At 43.6% G+C, this 20,970-nt stretch overlaps 1 protein-coding gene and 1 pseudogene across 2 annotated transcripts; both read left to right on the forward strand.

Annotated features, from left to right (window-relative positions):
* The first annotated feature begins 2,402 nt into the window (after nt 1-2,402).
* LOC135528864 (beta-1,3-galactosyltransferase 1-like) lies at nt 2,403-7,410 on the forward strand. 2 transcript variants are annotated; one of them, XM_064957906.1, is made up of 2 exons: nt 2,403-2,797; nt 3,076-7,410. In XM_064957906.1, exons 1-2 carry the CDS (start codon nt 2,715-2,717, stop codon nt 4,094-4,096), a joined length of 1,104 nt encoding a protein of 367 aa, XP_064813978.1. In that variant the 5' UTR covers nt 2,403-2,714; the 3' UTR covers nt 4,097-7,410. The 2 variants fall into 2 exon arrangements, with proteins under 2 accessions (XP_064813978.1, XP_064813979.1); XM_064957907.1 differs by having other exon boundaries at nt 3,079-7,410.
* A 6,329-nt stretch (nt 7,411-13,739) lies between these two features.
* On the forward strand, nt 13,740-19,707 carry LOC135528865 (beta-1,3-galactosyltransferase 1-like; annotated as a pseudogene).
* Nucleotides 19,708-20,970: the final 1,263 nt, after the last annotated feature.

The following is a 20,970-nucleotide window of genomic DNA, read 5'->3' on the forward strand; positions in this document are numbered from 1 at the left end:
CCGTGGCCTCCAACTGCTCTAAAACGCTAGTAAAACCAAATGCATGCTTTTTCAACCGTTCGCTGCCCACACCCGCCCGACTAGCATCACCATCCTGGATGGTTCCGACCTAGAATATGTGAACCACTATAAATACCTAGGTGTCTGGCTAGACTGTAAACTCTCCTTCCAGACTCATATTAAACATCTCCAATCCAAAATCAAATTGAGAATTGGCTATCTAATTCGCAAAAAAGCCTCCTTCACTCACGCCGCCAAACTTACCCTAGTAAAACTGACTATCCTACCGATCCTCGACTTCGGCGATGTCATCTACAAAATAGCTTCCAACACTCTACTCAGGAAATTGGATGCAGTCTATCACAGTGCCATCCGTTTTGTCACCAAATCACCTTATACCACCCACCACTGCAACCTGTATGCTCTAGTCGGCTGGCCCTCGCTACATATTCGTCGCCAGACCCACTGGCTCCAGGTCATCTATAAGTCTATGCTAGGTAAAGCCCAGCCTTATCTCAGTTCACTGGTCATGATAACAACACCCACCCGTAGCACACGCTCCAGCAGGTTTATCTCACTGATCATCCCCAAAGCCAACACCTCATTTGGCCAGCTTTCCTTCCAGTTCTCTGCTGCCAGAGACTGGAACGAATTGCAAAAATCGCTGAAGTTGGAGACTTTTATTTCCCTCACCAACTTTAAGCATCAACTATCTGAGCAGCTAACCGATCGCTGCAGCTGTACATAGTCCATCTGTAAATAGGCCACCCAATCTACCTACCTCATCCCCATACTGTTTTTATTTTATTTACTTTTCTGCTCTTTTGCACGCCAGTATCTCTACTTGCACATCATCATCTGCTCATTTATCACTCCAGTGTTAATCTACTAAATTGTAATTATTCGCTCCTATCTCATGCCTTTTGCACACACTGTATATAGACTTTCTTTTTTCTACTGTGTCATTGACTTGTTTGTGTTATTGTCTTGTTTATTGTTTACTCCATGTGTAACTCTGTCACACTGCTTTGCTTTATCTTGATCAGGTCGCAGTTGCAAATGAGAACTTGTTCTCAACTGGCCTACATGGTTAAATAAAGGTGATCTGGTCTACCTGGTTAAATAAAGGTGATCTGGTCTACCTGGTTAAATAAAGGTGATCTGGCCTACCTGGTCTACCTGGTTAAATAAAGGTGATCTGGTTTAAACCTGGTTAAATAAAGGTGATCTGGCCTACCTGGTTAAATAAAGGTGATCTGGTCTACCTGGTTAAATAAAGGTGATCTGGCCTACCTGGTTAAATAAAGGTGATCTGGTCTACCTGGTTAAATAAAGGTCATCTGGTCTACCTGCTTAAATAAAGGTCATCTGGTCTACCTGGTTAAATAAAGGTGATCTGGTCTACCTGGTTAAATAAAGGTGATCTGGCCTACCTGGTTAAATAAAGGTGATCTGGTCTACCTGGTTAAATAAAGGTGATCTGGTCTACCTGGTTAAATAAAGTTGATCTGGTCTACCTGGTTTCAATAAAGTTGATCTGGTCTACCTGGTTAAATAAAGGTGATCTGGTCTACCTGGTTAAATAAAGGTGAAATAAAAAATTAATACAAATATATATACCTGGTTAAATAAAGGTGATATATATATATAGTCTCTGGTCAAAAACAGTGTCCTATATAGTTTATATAATTTGTACTATCTGGTCTACCTGGTTAAATAAAGGTGACCATTAAATGTCAGTTATTGTGTTAAAAACGGAGTTTAAAATGCTCTTGGCTGAGGTGTATGTAAACTGTACATTTGAGCAGCATACAGGACAAACAAACTGGTTCAACGTTGGTTTAGTGGTTAAAAAAATATTAAAACGGACCTGGTTAAATAAAGGTGATCTGGTCTACAGGCAATGTATTGGAAAACTTCTAACAGATTTTGTTCTTAAAATACCAGAAAAGTAAGATTGCTAATATTTCTAAAATCATAATATGTACGCTAATATTTCTTCATGACAGAAGTTAAAAGATATTATATCCCAGTATCTTCTGTGATCTCTTTCTCTCTCTCAGACACACACAGGTGATATAGGAGGTTGTAAATGTTGACATTGACGGTGATAAGTACTATTGTTGATATTTAGTTCAAGGTCTTAAAAGTCCGGCTTGTGTTCTGTTTGTAACACTCAATGACACATCACTGACAGAAGGAAACGGTTACCATGAGAGTGAAGCCAACAACACAGGAAGCCACAGAGAAAGCAGCTGTGATCTCTTTCTCTCAGACACACAGGTGATATAGGAGGTTGTAAATGTTGACATTGACTACTGACATGCTGAGACCCATAAAGTCAGACAGCAGCCCTCCCACCGATGCTCCGCCCAATGCCAATCAACCTTCAGAGACGGAAGAGAAAGTGATAAATCTCACTGGCTCTTTTTCCTGGCTCATTTGAAGTCAACGAAATGAGCAGAACAGACCCAGCTACTATCGCAATTGGTGTTTATGGGAGAACTACCCCTTAAGCAGAGCCTGGAACGGTGACCAACGTAAATGGACAACGGTAAACAGCGTCTTCATTTACCTGGAACGTAATAAAGCCCTTTTTTTTGAACATAGTCGTTGACATTCAGAGAGCTGACATTCTGAGCCTCAGGTTGTTAGAGTAACTTATCTCTGTCAGACTTTTATACACCCTCTTTGATACAATCTTACCCAAATGCATGATGGGGGTCTGCCACAACTTCTGGACCCAGCGCCCCCCACCTGATGCCCATGATGCCCAGCCCCTCATCGCTAAACAATGGTGAGCCACAGAGGGAGAGGGGTGGGAGGGGGGGGACTTCTCTTCTAAACATCGAACATTCAAATAAAATCTAGTGCATGATGTTGATTGATTGTATATAGTATGATGAAGTGAACATAGTTCATATGTAAAAAGAAAAACCATCTTATATCTTACTAACTATAAAATATATTAGCTTCCATTGTGAATTTAAACCAACGTAAGGAGTAATGAATCAAATGGAGAAACAGTGGTCAGACACTGACAGTAGATGTATTTTTCTCAACCTTGTGTTTCAGCAGTACTGATGATAGCCAGAAGGGGGCAGACAGAACACAGCTCAAAAAGAGACGCTGGTGTCGCAACAGCTGCCTTGGCCTGTTTCTGTTCCTGGTCGTGATGATGACTGTGGTCATCCTGGAAGTTGACCTCAAAGAACAGATCTCACCTTCAACAACCAAGCCAGCAGCAAACATGTCCCGAGGACCGTACCATGTACAATACCCACATGAGTACTCCTTCATCCTGGATGAGCCAGAGAAATGCCGGGAGCAGAACCCCTTCCTGGTTCTGATGGTGCCAGTGGCGCCCTATAACAGGGAGGCCCGTGAGGCCGTCCGCAGGACTTGGGGCAGTGAGAGGCAGGTACTGGGCAAAGAGGTTTGTCTGTTCTTCCTGCTGGGACTGCTCAGTGGAGAGGAGACAGAGCAGCTCCAGGAGAAGGTGCTGCAGGAGAGCAAAGAGCACCAGGATCTGCTGCAGAGCGACTTCATAGACAGCTACAAAAACCTGACCATCAAGACCATGGTGATGATGGAGTGGCTGAGCTCTCGCTGCCCCAACGCCTCCTACGCCATGAAGATCGACTCAGACATGTTCCTCAACGTGAACACCTTGGTCAACATGCTGCTTCACGCTCCAACGCAAAACTACCAGACTGGACTAGTGGCCCAATTGGCCGCCGTTCTAAGAGACCATAACTCCAAATGGTACCTTCCAAAGGAGGTGTTTCCTGAACCAGTATACCCACCTTATGCTCTGGGCCTGGGCTATGTCTTCACCTTAGACCTCCCCAGGAAGCTGGTGGAGGCGTCCAGGCATGTTAAAGCCGTCTACATAGAGGATGTGTATCTGGGACTGTGTATGAGACACCTGGGCATCCGGCCTACTGACCCCCCCAGTGGAAACCTTTTTCAGGGGTATGCAGGAGCCCAGGACCGCTGTCACTACATGGCTGTTATCACGACCATCCTCGACACTCCTCAGGAGCTTCTGGACATATGGAGAAACTTGCACCAACCTGGGCCTGTCTGTTATTGAAAACAACACTCTGGGAAAGACAAATAGCCTTGAGGTTAGAGCGTTGGGCCAATAACCCAAAAGGGTGATGGTTCCAATCCCAGAGCTGACAAAATGGCAAATCTGTCACTGTGCCTTTGAGCAAGCACTTAACCCCAGTGCTCCATGGGAGCTGGACAATGGTGTCCCTCACCGGGACCTCGCTCCCTGTGGTTGTCTTGTTTGAGCTGTGACTTTCTCTTGGATGCTTTTCTCTGGGTGTGGTAGAGAGGGATTGCCTTATCTCTGTGTTTCTGTGGGTGTGGTAGAGAAGGGTCACCTTATCCCTGTGTTTCTGTGGGTGTGGTAGAGAAGGGTCACCTTATCTCTGTGTTTCTGTGGGTGTGGTAGAGAAGGGTCACCTTATCTCTGTGTTTCTGTGGGTGTGGTAGAGAAGGGTCACCTTATCCCTGTGTTTCTGTGGGTGTGGTAGAGAAGGGTCACCTTATCCCTGTGTTTGTGGGGGTGTGGTAGAGAAGGGTCACCTTATCTCTGTGTTTATGGGGGTGTGGTAGAGAAGGGTCACCTTATCCCTGTGTTTCTGGGGGTGTGGTAGAGAAGGGTCACCTTATCCCTGTGTTTCTGGGGGTGTGGTAGAGAAGGGTCACCTTATCTCTGTGTTTCTGTGGGTGTGGTAGAGAAGGGTCACCTTATCTCTGTGTTTCTGTGGGTGTGGTAGAGAAGGGTCACCTTATCCCTGTGTTTCTGGGGGTGTGGTAGAGAAGGGTCACCTTATCTCTGTGTTTCTGTGGGTGTGGTAGAGAAGGGTCACATTATCTCTGTGTTTCTGTGGGTGTGGTAGAGAAGGGTCACCTTATCTCTGTGTTTCTGCAGTGGTGGAAAAGGTACTTAATCATCATACTGTAGTAGATGGCACTATTCTCTAGTTTTTCTCACTATTCTCTAGTTTTTCTCACTATTCTCTAGTTTTTTTAAATATTTTTTTTCAGATAGCCAGGGGCACACTCCAACACTGAGACATAATTTACAAACAAAGCATTTGTGTTTAGTGAGTCCTCCAGATCAGAGTCAGTAGGGATGACCAGGGATGTTCTCTTTTTAGTGAGTCCGCTAGATCAGAGGCAGTAGGGATGACCAGGGAAGTTCTCTGTTTAGTGAGTCCTCCAGATCAGAGTCAGTAGGGATGACCAGGGATGTTCTCTTTTTAGTGAGTCCGCTAGATCAGAGGCAGTAGGGATGACCAGGGAAGTTCTCTGTTTAGTGAGTCCTCCAGATCAAATGCAATTCCACAGTGTGACATCACAGCAGCAAGACGAGTGACTTTTAAACACAAGAAAAGGGCAAACCAGTGAAGAACAAACACCATTGTAAATACGACCCATATTTATGCTTATTTATTTTCCCTTTTGTACTTGAACTATTTCCACATCATTACAACACTGTATATAGACATAATATGAGCTGACAATATGGAAAATCTGTCGCTGTGCCCTTGAGCAAGGCACTTAACCCCAGTGCTCCATGGGTGCTGGACAACGGTGTCCCTATCCGTGACCCCGCCCCCTTTGGGTGTCCTGGGGGCAGTTGGGATATGAAGAAACACATTACCATTACACACCTGTGAGTAACAGGACAAATATATCCCCCCCCCCCATTCTATTTCAACTCCTGTGTTTTATCTTACTGACGTTCAGTGTCCAGAAACCAAGACAACAGTCACAGCTCAAACAACACACCAGTCACAGCTCAAACAACACACCAGTCACAGCTCAAACAACACAACAGTCACAGCTCAAACAACACACCAGTCACAGCTCAAACAACACACCAGTCACAGCTCAAACAACACACCAGTCACAGCTCAAACAACACAACAGTCACAGCTCAAACAACACAACAGTCACAGCTCAAACAACACACCAGTCACAGCTCAAACAACACACCAGTCACAGCTCAAACAACACACCAGTCACAGCTCAAACAACACAACAGTCACAGCTCAAACAACACAACAGCACAAACTACACAACCAAATCAAATTTTATTTGTCACATACACATGGTTAGCAGATGTTAATGCGAGTGTAGCGAAATGCTTGTGCTCCTAGTTCCGACAATGCAGTAATAACCAACAAGTAATCTAACTAACAATTCCCCAACTACTACCTTATACACACACACAAGTGTAAAGGGATGAAGAATATGTACATAAAGATGAATGCAGTCTCAGAGGTTTGAAGTGACTAAACGCCGCAGACAGGAAGGGGTGTAGACAGAGACAGTGTGACAGTTCAATCGTTACTTCCCCTATCATTTACTGTAAAAGGAAGTCAGCGTTTGGGAGACTGAGACGCACGATGCTGAGGAGGAATTCCGAATGGCATCTTGTCCTCTATATATAGTCTCTGGTCAACAAAATAGTGTTCTATATAGGGGATAAATTACATCTTGTCCTCTATATATAGTCTCTGGTCAACAAAATAGTGTTCTATATAGTGGATAAATTACATCTTGTCCTCTATATATAGTCTCTGGTCAACAAAATAGTGTTCTATATAGGGGATAAATTACACCTTGTCCTCTATATATAGTCTCAGGTCAACAAAATAGTGTTCTATATATGGGATAAAAAGTAGTGTATTATATAGGGAATAGGGTGCCACTGAGACAATAGTGCACAAGGATGAGAACGATAAACGACACTGATCATTTGGTTCACAGTAGTTTACCGACAGATCAGGATCACTCTGGTTTGAGAGAACTTCAGGATTTAATTTATTTACCAGGCAAGTCAGTTCAGAACAAATTCTTATTTTCAACGGCAGCCTAGGAACAGTGGGTAAACTTCCTTGTTCAGGGGAACAATGGGTTAACTGCCTTGTTCAGGGGAACAGTGGGTGAACTGCCTTGTACAGGGGAACAGTGGGTGAACTGCCTTGTTCAGGGGAACAGTGGGTTAACTGCCTTGTTCAGGGGAACAGTGGGTTAACTGCCTTGTTCAGGGGGCAAAACGACAGATTTTAACCTTGTCAGCTCAGGGATTCGATCTTGCAACCTTTCGGTTACTAGTCCAATGCTATAACCACTAGGCTACCTGCCGCCCCAGAATGGTGTATGTACTCTGAAATAAAGTTATTTTTTTATACAACTGGACATGAATAATTGTAGATGTAAGGCCTACATCAAATATGATTCTATGTTGCCTATTTGTTTACCACTGTCAACAATGGAAAGCAATTTTCGTTGAATATATTGACTTGGTTTTCATCCTGTATTTGAATATATACGTGGTTTGTTGTCCACATCCATGTGCTCTTTATTAAAATGTTGGCTAGATGTCTACTCTCTCCTTGATCAACAGGGCTTGGTTTGGCCTGGCCCAACTGTCCTGTTCCAAGTTCCCTGTCTAAATCCACCAAGACACATTCAGCCGGGCGGTTGCCCGGAAACACAGCCTGGTCTCATAGACTGGACATGACATAGTAAAGGTAAAAACACCAAGACATATTCAGCCGGGCGGTTGCCCGGAAACACAGCCTGGTCTCATAGACTGGACGTGACATAGTAAAGGTAAAAACACCAAGACACATTCAGCCAGGCGGTTGCTCGGAAACACAGCCTGGTCTCATAGACTGGACATGACATAGTAAAGGTAAAAACACCAAGACATATTCAGCCGGGCGGTTGCCCGGAAACACAGCCTGGTCTCATAGACTGGACGTGACATAGTAAATGTAAAAACACCAAGACACATTCAGCCAGGCGGTTGCCCGGAAACACAGCCTGGTCTCATAGACTGGACGTGACATAGTGAATGTAAAAAAAAACAGACATTCAAATTAGAATGATATGTTATGTTTGGTATGGTTACATAAGACAGAAGGTTAGTCAAGTCAGAAACGAGAGGAGGGTGGCTGGTCGGGGTGGATGTGCAACGTGAACCGCTAGCAACCGAAAGGTTATGTGTTTGAATGTCATCACGGATTAGCACCTTTTCAACCACTTACTACTTTTTAGCTACATGCACAGTCTTTCCAGAAATGGATCACTCAGATAGATATTTAGTGTAAAATCGACTCAATGGTTATAAATGAGGCCCATGATCCCCCACTGAACACTGTCTCATCATCATGTCCCTTAGCTTATCTCCCCTTCAGAAGAGTCCTGATGGACTGACTCATGAGATTATTAGTTTATCTCCCCTTCAGTGTGTGTGAGAAAGAGAGAGAGAGAGAAATAGATACATACACACAGTTGAAGATGTTGCCGTTCTACCTGTGCACACATGAAAATAATAAAACACTCCATTCACTGCCTCTGCCAGACTGTGGCCCGTGCTGATGGACGACAACAGAGAGCTACATGAGCCTTTGCCACTCAACCTGAGCCAACCTGATGATATGGCTCAAAGGTGGAAGCATAGCTCAAACATTAACTAGACAGGCCCAGGTGGAAGCATAGCTCAAACATTAACTAGACAGGCCCAGGTGGAAGCATAGCTCAAACATTAACTAGACAGGCCCAGGTGGAAGCATAGCTCAAACATTAACTAGACAGGCCCAGGTGGAAGCATAGCTCAAACATTAACTAGACAGGCCCAGGTGGAAGCATAGCTCAAACATTAACTAGACAGGCCCAGGTGGAAGCATAGCTCAAACATTAACTAGACAGGCCCAGGTGGAAGCATAGCTCAAACATTAACTAGACAGGCCCAGGTGGAAGCATAGCTCAAACATTAACAAGCCAGGCCCAGGTGGAAGCATAGCTCAAACATTAACTAGACAGGCCCAGGTGGAAGCATAGCTCAAACATTAACTAGACAGGCCCAGGTGGAAGCATAGCTCAAACATTAACTAGACAGGCCCAGGTGGAAGCATAGCTCAAACATTAATTAGACAGGCCCAGGTGTTGTGCAGACAGGTGCTTTGCTTTCACTCGTGGTTTTACACACAGACGGTATAACTCACTTCATACGGGACAATCTGGAAGAAAGAAAGGAATCCACAAACACAGGTACATAATAATATGTAAAACAGACTTGTCTGGGCAGGAAGGGGAGGGGAGGTACATTACATTTACATTTAAGTCATTTAGCAGACGCTCTTATCCAGAGCGACTTACAAATTGGTGAATTCACCTTCTGACATCCAGTGGAACAGCCACTTTACAATAGTGCATCTAAATCATTAAGGGGGGGGGGTGGTGAGAAGGATTACTTATCCTATCGTAGGTATTCCTTGAAGAGGTGGGGTTTCAGGTGTCTCCGGAAGGTGGTGATTGACTCCGCTGTCCTGGCATCGTGAGGGAGTTTGTTCCAACAGTTTTGAACAGTTTTGACTGGGCTGAGCGGGAACTGTACTTCCTCAATGGTAGGGAGGCGAGCAGGCCAGAGGTGGATGAACGCAGTGCCCTTGCTTGGGTGTAGGGCCTGATCAGAGCCTGGAGGTACTGCGGTGCCGTTCCCCTCACAGCTCCGTAGGCAAGCACCATGGTCTTGTAGCGGATGCGAGCTTCAACTGGAAGCCAGTGGAGAGAGCGGAGGAGCGGGGTGACGTGAGAGAACTTGGGAAGGTTGAACACCAGACGGGCTGCGGCGTTCTGGATGAGTTGTAGGGGTTTAATGGCACAGGCAGGGAGCCCAGCCAACAGCGAGTTGCAGTAATCCAGACGGGAGATGACAAGTGCCTGGATTAGGACCAGGCACTTTTACATAATGATATGTAAAACAGACTTGTCTGGGCAGGAAGGGGAGGTACATAATGATATGTAAAACAGACTTGTCTGGGCAGGAAGGGGAGGTACATAATGATATGTAAAACAGACTTGTCTGGGCAGGAAGGGGAGCTACGTAATGATATGTAAAACAGACTTGTCTGGGCAGGAAGGGGAGGGGAGGTACATAATGATATGTAAAACAGATTTGTCTGGGCAGGAAGGGGAGGGGAGGTACGTAATGATATGTAAAACAGACTTGTCTGGGCAGGAAGGGGAGGTACGTAATGATATGTAAAACAGACTTGTCTGGGCAGGAAGGGGAGGGGAGGTACGTAATGATATGTAAAACAGACTTGTCTGGGCAGGAAGGGGAGGGGAGGTACGTAATGATATGTAAAACAGACTTGTCTGGGCAGGAAGGGGAGGTACGTAATGATATGTAAAACAGACTTGTCTGGGCAGGAAGGGGAGGGGAGGTACGTAATGATATGTAAAACAGACTTGTCTGGGCAGGAAGGGGAGGTACATAATGATATGTAAAACAGACTTGTCTGGGCAGGAAGGGGAGGGGAGGTACGTAATGATATGTAAAACAGACTTGTCTGGGCAGGAAGGGGAGGTGCATAATGGTATGTAAAACAGACTTGTCTGGGCAGGAAGGGGAGCGGAGGTCCATCATGATATGTAAAGGTGGAAGAAATGCTCACCAATTTAAGCGAGGTGCCGGCTAGCGGAGTAGAACACCTACAAAAATTAAGGACAGCCGCACACTCCAGGAGCTCAGATGCAAAAAATGTCCATCGTTTTCGACAGACAAGCTGTCTTCATCAGCGTATAATGGCAAACACTGCGGGGTGACTCGTTTATATAGTGTCAAAACACACAGGTGTCTGTAATCATGGCCAGGTGTGGCCTGATCTCATTGGTTCATTCTCATATATTAAAATAGCATACAAAAAAACGGATAGCGTACGATCATAGATACAATTCGCCTTCAAGCATTTACGATGAAACGCAAAAACACACTAATCACATGAATGGCTTCAGATCAAAGTCTACGTTGAGACCGGAGGGAGCAAGGGTCTATATATTAAAGATCCAGGCAGCCTCTCGTTTTAATAATAAATCGTCGAGGTCACACCCTCTCCTGGGGAGGGTGACATGTTCGATGCCAATATAACGTAGAGACGAAATCGAGTGGTTTTGCTTCCAAAAAGTGGGCAGCACCTGGGTAAGTCGAGTTTTTGCACCTCATGGTGCTACGATGCTCTGAGATACATACTTTTAACTTGAGCTTTGAGGTCTGCTTAATATAGAGGAAAGAATGTTGCCTCCAATGTAATTGTCTGCATCATTTCCAATCACCCATATCTTCATACACGCATGCATACATATACACATATATACATACCTACACCTATATATACACATACATACCTATATATACACATACATACCTACACCTATATATACACATACATACCTACACCTATATATACACATATATACATACACATACCTATATAGATAAATATACACATATATACCTACACATACCTATATATACCTACACATACCTATATAGACATACATAAACACATATATACATACACATACCTATATAGACATATATATACACATATATACATACACATATATACATACACATACCTATATAGACATACATATACACATATATACATACACATAAATATATAGATAAATATACACATATATACCTACACATACCTATATATACCTACACATACCTATATAGACATACATATACACATATATACATACACATACCTGTATAGACATACATATACACATATATACCTATATATACCTACACATACCTATATAGACATACATATACACATATATACCTACACATACCTACAGTGCGTTGCGGAAGTATTCGGCCCCCTTGAACTTGAACCCCTGAACATATCCAGGTGTTAGAATGGCCAAGTCAAAGTCCAGACCTGAATCAAATCGAGAATCTGTGGAAAGAACTGAAAACTGCTGTTCACAAATGCTCTCCATCCAACCTCACTGAGCTTGAGCTGTTTTGCAAGGAGGAATGGGAAAAAATTCAGTCTCTCGATGTGCAAAACTGATAGAGACATACCCCAAGCGACTTACAGCTGTAATCGCAGCAAAAGGTGGCGCTACAAAGTATTAACTTAAGGGGGCTGAATAATTTTGCACGCCCAATTTTTCAGTTTTTGATTTGTTAAAAAAGTTTGAAATGTCCAATAAATGTCGTTCCACTTCATGATTGTGTCCCACAATTGTTGTTGATTCTTCACAAAAAAATACAGTTTTATATCTTTATGTTTGAAGCCTGAAATGTGGCAAAAGGTCGCAAAGTTCAAGGGGGCCGAATACCTTCGCAAGGCACTGTACCTATATAGACATATATATACACATATATACATACACATACCTATATAGATATACATATACACATATATGCATACACATACCTATATAGATAAATATACACATATATACCTATATAGACATACATATAGACATATACATACCTATATAGATATACATACACATACCTATATAGATATACATATACACATATATGCATACACATACCTATATAGACAAATATACACATATATACATACACATACCTATATACATACCTATATAGACATACATATAGACATATACAATATACATACACATTACAATTTGTAAGTCGCTCTGGATAAGAGCGTCTGCTAAATGACTTAAATGTAAATGTAATATACATACCTATATAGATATACATACACATACCTATATACATATACAAATATATACATACACATACCTACAGTGGGGCAAAAAAGTATTTAGTCAGCCACCAATTGTGCAAGTTCTCCCACTTAAAAAGATGAGAGAGGCCTGTAATTTTCATCATAGGTACACTTCAACTATGACAGACAAAATGGGGGAAAAAAATCCAGAAAATCACATTGTAGGATTTTTAATGAATTTATTTGCAAATTATGATGGAAAAGGCTCAGATTATTGAGGGGGCAGTGCTGCTCTTGGTCTCTGACCATCATTTTGGCTGCATACAGACCAGTTACAGCAGGCACATAAAACAGTTAGGGACTTCTCCTTAGTATCTGGGTTATTCAGGTGGGTATAGGGTCATGGACCGTACCATTAAAATAGGATCATAAATAAATTATTAGATATAAATTATTTTAAAAATGTAGTTCCCCATGATAGGACAATAACAAATCAAACGTATCATCTATTTTAAAACTGTTCCACCATGATAGGACAATAAATAAACAAGACGTATAATTCATTATAAAAGTATATCCGTCATCTGAACAGCATTGAAAGCCCTCTCATACCCCGACCCACAGCAATATATTGGCTCTGGGATATGCAACCATTTCATTACTCAATCACTCAACTTACAAACATAAATAAAAATAAACACACACCACACATTATGTGCTTTCTGTTTACTTCGTTTTTATCTTCACTATGTTGAATTAGTGCTTGTGTGTTCAGTTAGTTATATGTGAAGATATATAGAAAATCTATATTTGTTATTGTATTGTTACAATCCATAACTGGGCTAGAATTGTGTTTATTTTCCTCATCTATGAGAACTTTGTAATTTTTAAAATAACAATGGAGTGGTCTTTGTGTCTCTGAACAACTGGTTATCAATATATAGTTTATCGACGACGAGAGCTACTCGTTTCGCTTTTAATCGATTTTCTTTGAAAATTGGATACATAACTTTGCGCCGTTCTGCAATTTCCTTCGGAAACTGATCATTCAGCCAATTTTGGTCCCAGCAAGTCTTTTATCAAGGCTTTTAACCATTGTTTTATATTTCAATTAAGCAACTTTGGCAACGATTGGGCGGTCATACCTTTGGCCTCTCTGTCCGAAGCGGTGTACACGTTCAAATTGGATTTTGTCGATAACTTCGCGTGGGATCTGAAGCGCTGTACTGTAAGGAGGAACTCTCTAACTACAGATTGAGGAACTTCCCCTTCTTTCTCCTCGATACCTGTAAGTACCCGATTCTCTCTCATGGATCTAGTTTGTATGTCCAGTAAGGCTTCCCTCAGAACGGTGTTCTCCTTTTTAATTTAATTCATTTCGGTTTCAATCTTATTGAGTGTCCCTTTCAGCTTGTGTGTTTCCTTCTCCAATGTCCCAGCTTTTTCATCACTCATCTCGAGGCTTGCCTTCAACTCTTTTATATCCTTACGAACTAATTCAAGTATACCCAGGTTTATTGATTTTAACAGATCGATTTTGACCTTTACCATTCCCGGTGGTGAAAATATTAAGTCGTCTGTGTCTGTAGAAGTCACGTTTCCGTATTGAAATCGGTTCCCCTGTCTTACTCTTCGTCATGTTTGGGTGTTGCTTGTTTTCGTAATCTTTTTCGATAATATCTTTGTTTTGTGTTATTATCCAGATTGAAGGTTATCACCCACCAGATTTTGTAGTGCTAATATTTTAGTCTAACTTGCCAATATTGAATATTACGTTTTATCTTCAGGTGCTCTACATAACTTCGTTCAGTCCGCCATTACCTTTGCGTAATTGGCATTCTATCCACATTATTTTTTTACCACAAGGACAAGTTAAAAGATAAATATTTGCTTTAGTGGAGCAAGTGATAACACCTTTGATTGGGATATGTTTCACTGTTTGGGCGCTATATTCATTCATGTTTTTCATGTTATATTTATATCTGAATATTAACCAATGAGATCAGGCCACACCCGGCCATGATTACAGACACCTGAGTGTGTTTTTTAACACTTTATAAACGAGTCACCCCGCAGTGTTTGTCATTATACCCGGATGAAGACAGCTTGTCTGTCGAAAACGGTGGACATTTTTTTTTTTTGCATCTGAGCTCCTAGTCTGCAGCTCTTCTTTGTTTGTTTACAGAATTATATGTAAAACAGACTTGTCTGGGCAAGAAGGAGGGTAGAGATGAGATACATTCACACATGGATCCATGTGTCATTGTTAATGTAGTAACAGGAAGTGAATTGAGCCTGATCCAGGTAGACGCTACAGCAGCCACACTCAATAGGGGTATCGCGGAACGGACCCAGAACGGGGTCAATACGGTCCCCACTGTAATTATTTTAATGATTATTATTATTATTTTTAATGAAGTTAGTCGAGCTTTCAACTTTCTGTTGTAGAGAGTTATAGCAACACAATGCACAAGGTCCAGTGACACAGTGTAGAATTGCACAAGTTGTTGTCCTCTTGTTACGCCACCGAGTAGTTGTCCTCTTGTTACGCCACCGAGTAGTTGTCCTCTTGTTACGCCACCGAGTAGTTGTCCTCTTGTTACGCCACCGAGTAGTTTTCCTCTTGTTACGCCACCGAGTAGTTTTCCTCTTGTTACGCCACCGAGTAGTTTTCCTCTTGTTACGCCACCGAGTAGTTTTCCTCTTGTTACGCCACCGAGTAGTTTTCCTCTTGTTACGCCACCGAGTAGTTGTCCTCTTGTTACGCCACCGAGTAGTTGTCCTCTTGTTATGCCACCGAGTAGTTGTCCTCTTGTTACGCCACCGAGTAGTTGTCCTCTTGTTACGCCACCGAGTAGTTGTCCTCTTGTTACGCCACCGAGTAGTTGTCCTCTTGTTACGCCACCGATAGACGTTAGAGAGGTATTTATAACCTGTCAAACTTCACGTTGATCAACCACAGGTCAAAGTTATCTATGCAGGTAAGTTAGGCTAACCAGTTAGCCAAATCTGGTAGTTATCGCGTCCAGATTACGTCCACAGGGGCCTCGAAGGTGTGGTGCTATCTTTTATTTATTTTATCTTTTATTTAAACTAGGCAAGTTAGTTAAAGAACAAATTCTTATTTTCAATGCTGGCCTAAAAACCTTTGGTTAACTGCCTTGTTCAGGATTAGAACGGCAGATTCTTTTTACCTTGTCAGCTCAGGGATTCAATCTTGCAAACTTTCGGTGACTAGTCCAATGCTCTAACCACTAGGCTAGCTGCCACCCCACTATGTGGTGTGGTATTATGTGGTGTGGTACCACCACTGCAGAAACACAGGGATAAGGCGATCCTTCTCTACCACACCCACAGAAATAAAGGGATAAGGCCACCAACAGTTCTGAGATTTCCATACCCAGCTACAACATTTTCCGTCAAGATAGAACTGCCACAGGGGGAGGAGTTGCAATCTACTGCAGAGAGAGTCTGGCCATGCCTTCCGCCTGGCTACTCCAACCTCTGCCAACAGCTCCGCCCCCCGCAGCTACTCGCCCAAGCCTCTCCAGGTTCTCCTTTACCCAAATCCAGATAGCAGATGTTCTGAAAGAGCTGCAAAAACTGGACCCGTACAAATCAGCTGGGCTTGACAATCTGGACCCTCTATTTCTGAAACTATCCGCCGCCATTGTCGCAACCCCTATTACCAGCCTGTTCAACCTTTCTTTCATATCGTCTGAGATTCCCAAGGATTGGAAAGCTGCCGCAGTCATCCCCCTCTTCAAAGGGGGAGACACCCTGGACCCAAACTGCTACAGACTGATATCCATCCTGCCCTGCCTATCTAAGGTCTTTGAAAGCTCAGTCAACAAACAGGTCACTGACCATCTCGAATCCCACCATACCTTCTCCGCTGTGCAATCTGGTTTCCGAGCAGGTCACGGGTGCACCTCAGCCACACTCAAGGTACTAAACGATATCATAACCGCCATCGATAAAAGACAGTACTGTGCAGCCGTCTTCATCGACCTGGCCAAGGCTTTCGACTCTGTCAATCACCATATTCTTATCGGCAGACTCAGGAGCCTCGGTTTTTCTGATGACTGCCTTGCCTGGTTCACCAACTACTTTGCAGACAGAGTTCAGTGTGTCAAATTGGAGGGCATGCTGTCCGGTCCTCTGGCAGTCTCTATGGGGGTGCCACAAGGTTCAATTCTCGGGCCGACTCTTTTCTCTGTATATATCAATGATGTTGCTCTTGCTGCGGGTGATTCCCTGATCCACCTCTATGCAGACGACACCATTCTATATACTTCCGGCCCATCCTTGGACACTGTGCAGTCAAACCTCCAAACAAGCTTCAATGCCATACAACACTCCTTCCGTGGCCTCCAACTGCTCTTAAACGCTAGTAAAACCAAATGCATGCTTTTCAACCGTTCGCTGACTGCACCCGCCCGCCTGACTAGCATCACCACCCTGGATGGTTCCGACCTTGAATATGTGAACATCTATAAGTACCTAGGTGTCTGGCTAGACTGTAAACTCTCCTTCCAGACTCATATTAAACATCTCCAATCGAAAATCAAACCTAGAGTCGGCTTTCTATTCCGCAACAAAGCCTCCTTCACTCATGCCGCCAAACTTACTCTAGTAAAACTGACTATCCTACCCGATCCTCGACTTCGGCGATGTCATCTACAACATAGCTTCCAACACTCTACTCAGACTGCATCCAATTTGCTATCACAGTGCCATCCGTTTTGTCACCAAATCACCTTATACCACCCACCACTGCGACCTGTATGCTCTAGTCGGCTGGCCCTCGCTACATATTCGTCGCCAGACCCACTGGCTCCAGGTCATCTACAAGTCCATGCTAGGTAAAGCTCCGCCTTATCTCAGTTCATTGGTCACGATGGCAACACCCACCCGTTGCACACGTTCCAGCAGGTATATCTCACTGACCATCCCCAAAGCCAACACCTCATTTGGCCGGCTTTCCTTCCAGTTCTCTGCTGCCAGAGACTGGAACAATTGCAAAATCGCTGAAGTTGGAGACTTTTATTTCCCTCACCAACTTTAAACATCAACTATCTGAGCAGCTAACCGATCGCTGCAGATGTACATAGTCCATCTGTAAATAGGCCACCCAATCTACCTACCTCATCCCCATACTGTTTTTATTTTATTTACTTTTCTGCTCTTTTGCACGCCAGTATCTCTACTTGCACATCATCATCTGCTCATTTATCACTCCAGTGTTAATCTGCTAAATTGTAATTATTCGCTCCTATCTCATGCCTTTTGCACACACTGTATATAGACTTTCTTTTTTCTACTGTGTCATTGACTTGTTTGTGTTATTGTCTTGTTAATTGTTTACTCCATGTGTAACTCTGTCACACTGCTTTGCTTTATCTTGGTCAGGTCGCAGTTGCAAATGAGAACTTGTTCTCAACTGGCCTACCTGGTTAAATTAAAACAATCTTACCCAAATGCATGATGGGGGTCTGCCACGACTTCTGGACCCAGCACCCCCCACCTGATGCCCATGATGCCCAGCCCCTCATCGCTAAACAATGGTGAGCCACAGAGGGAGAGGGGTGGGAGGGGGGGGACTTCTCTTCTAAACATCGAACATTCAAATAAAATCTAGTGCATGATGTTGATTGATTGTATATAGTATGATGAAGTGAACATAGTTCATATGTAAAAAGAAAAACCATCTTATATCTTACTAACTATAAAATATATTAACTTCCATTGTGAATTTAAACCAACGTAAGGAGTAATGAATCAAATAGAGAAACAGTGGTCAGACACTGACAGTAGATGTATTTTTCTCAACCTTGTGTTTCAGCAGTACTGATGATAGCCAGAAGGGGGCAGACAGAACACAGCTCAAAAAGAGACGCTGGTGTCGCAACAGCTGCCTTGGCCTGTTTCTGTTCCTGGTCGTGATGATGACTGTGGTCATCCTGGAAGTTGACCTCAAAGAACAGATCTCACCTTCAACAACCAAGCCAGCAGCAAACATGTCCCGAGGACCGTACCATGTACAATACCCACATGAGTACTCCTTCATCCTGGATGAGCCAGAGAAATGCCGGGAGCAGAACCCTTCCTGGTTCTGATGGTGCCAGTGGCGCCCTATAACAGGGAGGCCCGTGAGGCCGTCCGCAGGACTTGGGGCAGTGAGAGGCAGGTACTGGGCAGAGAGGTTTGTCTGTTCTTCCTGCTGGGACTGCCCAGTGGAGAGGAGACAGAGCAGCTCCAGGAGAAGGTGCTGCAGGAGAGCAAAGAGCACCAGGATCTGCTGCAGAGCAACTTCATAGACAGCTACAAAAACCTGACCATCAAGACCATGGTGATGATGGAGTGGCTGAGCTCTCGATGCCCCAACGCCTCCTACGCCATGAAGATCGACTCAGACATGTTCCTCAACGTGAACACCTTGGTCAACATGCTTCTTCACGCTCCAACGCAAAACTACATGACTGGACTAGTGGCCCGATGGGGAGCTGTTCTAAGAGACCGTAACTCCAAATGGTACCTTCCAAAGGATGTGTTTCCTGAACCAGTATACCCACCTTATGCTCTGGGCCTGGGCTATGTCTTCACCTTAGACCTCCCCAGGAAGCTGGTGGAGGCGTCCAGGCATGTTAAAGCCGTCTACATAGAGGATGTGTATCTGGGACTGTGTATGAGACACCTGGGCATCCGGCCTACTGACCCCCCAGTGGAAACCTTTTTCAGGGGTATGCAGGAGCCCAGGACCGCTGTCACTACATGGCTGTTATCACGACCATCCTCGACACTCCTCAGGAGCTTCTGGACATATGGAGAAACTTGCACCAACCTGGGCCTGTCTGTTATTGAAAACAACACTCTGGGAAAGACAAATAGCCTTGAGGTTAGAGCGTTGGGCCAATAACCCAAAAGGGTGATGGTTCCAATCCCAGAGCTGACAAAATGGCAAATCTGTCACTGTGCCTTTGAGCAAGCACTTAACCCCAGTGCTCCATGGGAGCTGGACAATGGTGTCCCTCACCGGGACCTCGCTCCCTGTGGGTGTCTTGTTTGAGCTGTGACTTTCTATTGGATGCTTTTCTCTGGGTGTGGTAGAGAGGGATTGCCTTATCTCTGTGTTTCTGTGGGTGTGGTAGAGAAGGGTCACCATTATCTCTGTGTTTCTGTGGGTGTGGTAGAGAAGGGTCATCATACTTGAGTAATCCCTGTGTTTCTGAAAATGGGTGTAAATGAGAAGGGTCACAGTAAAATATGACTCTGTGTAAATTTCTAAATGTATTTGGATATAAATGTACTTTTTACTTTTGATCAAAGCATAAGTATAAATCAATTCAAATTCTGTGGGTATATTAAGAAACCACATTATCTCTTGTTTTCTAGTTTGTTTTAATTCATACAGATAAAAGTAAAGACACTCCAACACTGAAAATGACTTACAGTAAATGAAAGTCCCCCAGTAAAATATGACTTCCAAATGTCTAAATCATTTACAGATATAGGGGCACACTTTCCAACACTGAGACATCATTTACAGATTCCAACACTGAGACATCATTTACAGATAGCCAGGGTCACACTCCAACACTGAGACATCATTTACAGATAGCCAGGGGCACACTCCAACACTGAGACATCATTTACAGATAGCCAGGGACACACTCCAACACTGAGACATCATTTACAGATAGCCAGGGTCACACTCCAACACTGAGACATCATTTACAGATAGCCAGGGTCACACTCCAACACTGAGACATCATTTACAGATAGCCAGGGGCACACTCCAACACTGAGACATCATTTACAGATAGCCAGGGACACACTCCAACACTGAGACATCATTTACAGATAGCCAGGGGCACACTCCAACACTGAGACCTCATTTACAGATAGCCAGGGGCACACTCCAACACTGAGACATCATTTACAGATAGCCAGGGACACACTCCAACACTGAGACATCATTTACAAACAAAGCATTTGTGTCAAGTGAGTCCTCCAGATCAGAGTCAGTAGGAATGACCAGGGATGTTCTCTTGATAGTTGTGTGAATTGGACCATTTTCATTTTGGGTGTCGGGGAAAATGTATGGAGTCAAAATAACATTATTTTCTTTAGGAATGTGGTGAAGTAAAAGTACAAGTTGTCAAAAATGACCATATTAGAGACACATATTTCCCTCAGATTACACAGACCCACAAAGAATTTGAAAACAAATCCAATTTTTGGTGATGGAGGTAAAACCCAGGCCCCGCGTGTCCCCAGGCACCCTCATTTGTTGACGTCTGTGATCGAAAAAAACCTTGGTTTCATGTCAACATCAGAAGCCTCCTCCCTAAGTTATTTTTTTACTCACTACTTTAGCACACTCTGCCAACCCTGATGTCCTTGCCGTGTCTGAATC

Source organism: Oncorhynchus masou, unplaced genomic scaffold (genome assembly GCF_036934945.1).
Source record: "Oncorhynchus masou masou isolate Uvic2021 unplaced genomic scaffold, UVic_Omas_1.1 unplaced_scaffold_1051, whole genome shotgun sequence".
In the NCBI taxonomy this organism is placed as follows: domain Eukaryota; kingdom Metazoa; phylum Chordata; class Actinopteri; order Salmoniformes; family Salmonidae; genus Oncorhynchus; species Oncorhynchus masou.

Bases quoted from the DNA above. Each gene is read 5' to 3' on its own strand.
- LOC135528864 (XM_064957906.1), top strand. From the start codon at position 2,715: ATGATGGGGGTCTGCCACAACTTCTGGACCCAGCGCCCCCCACCTGAT. The intron at 2,798-3,075 runs GTGAGCCACAGA...CTTGTGTTTCAG, and splicing joins CCCCTCATCGCTAAACAATG to CAGTACTGATGATAGCCAGA.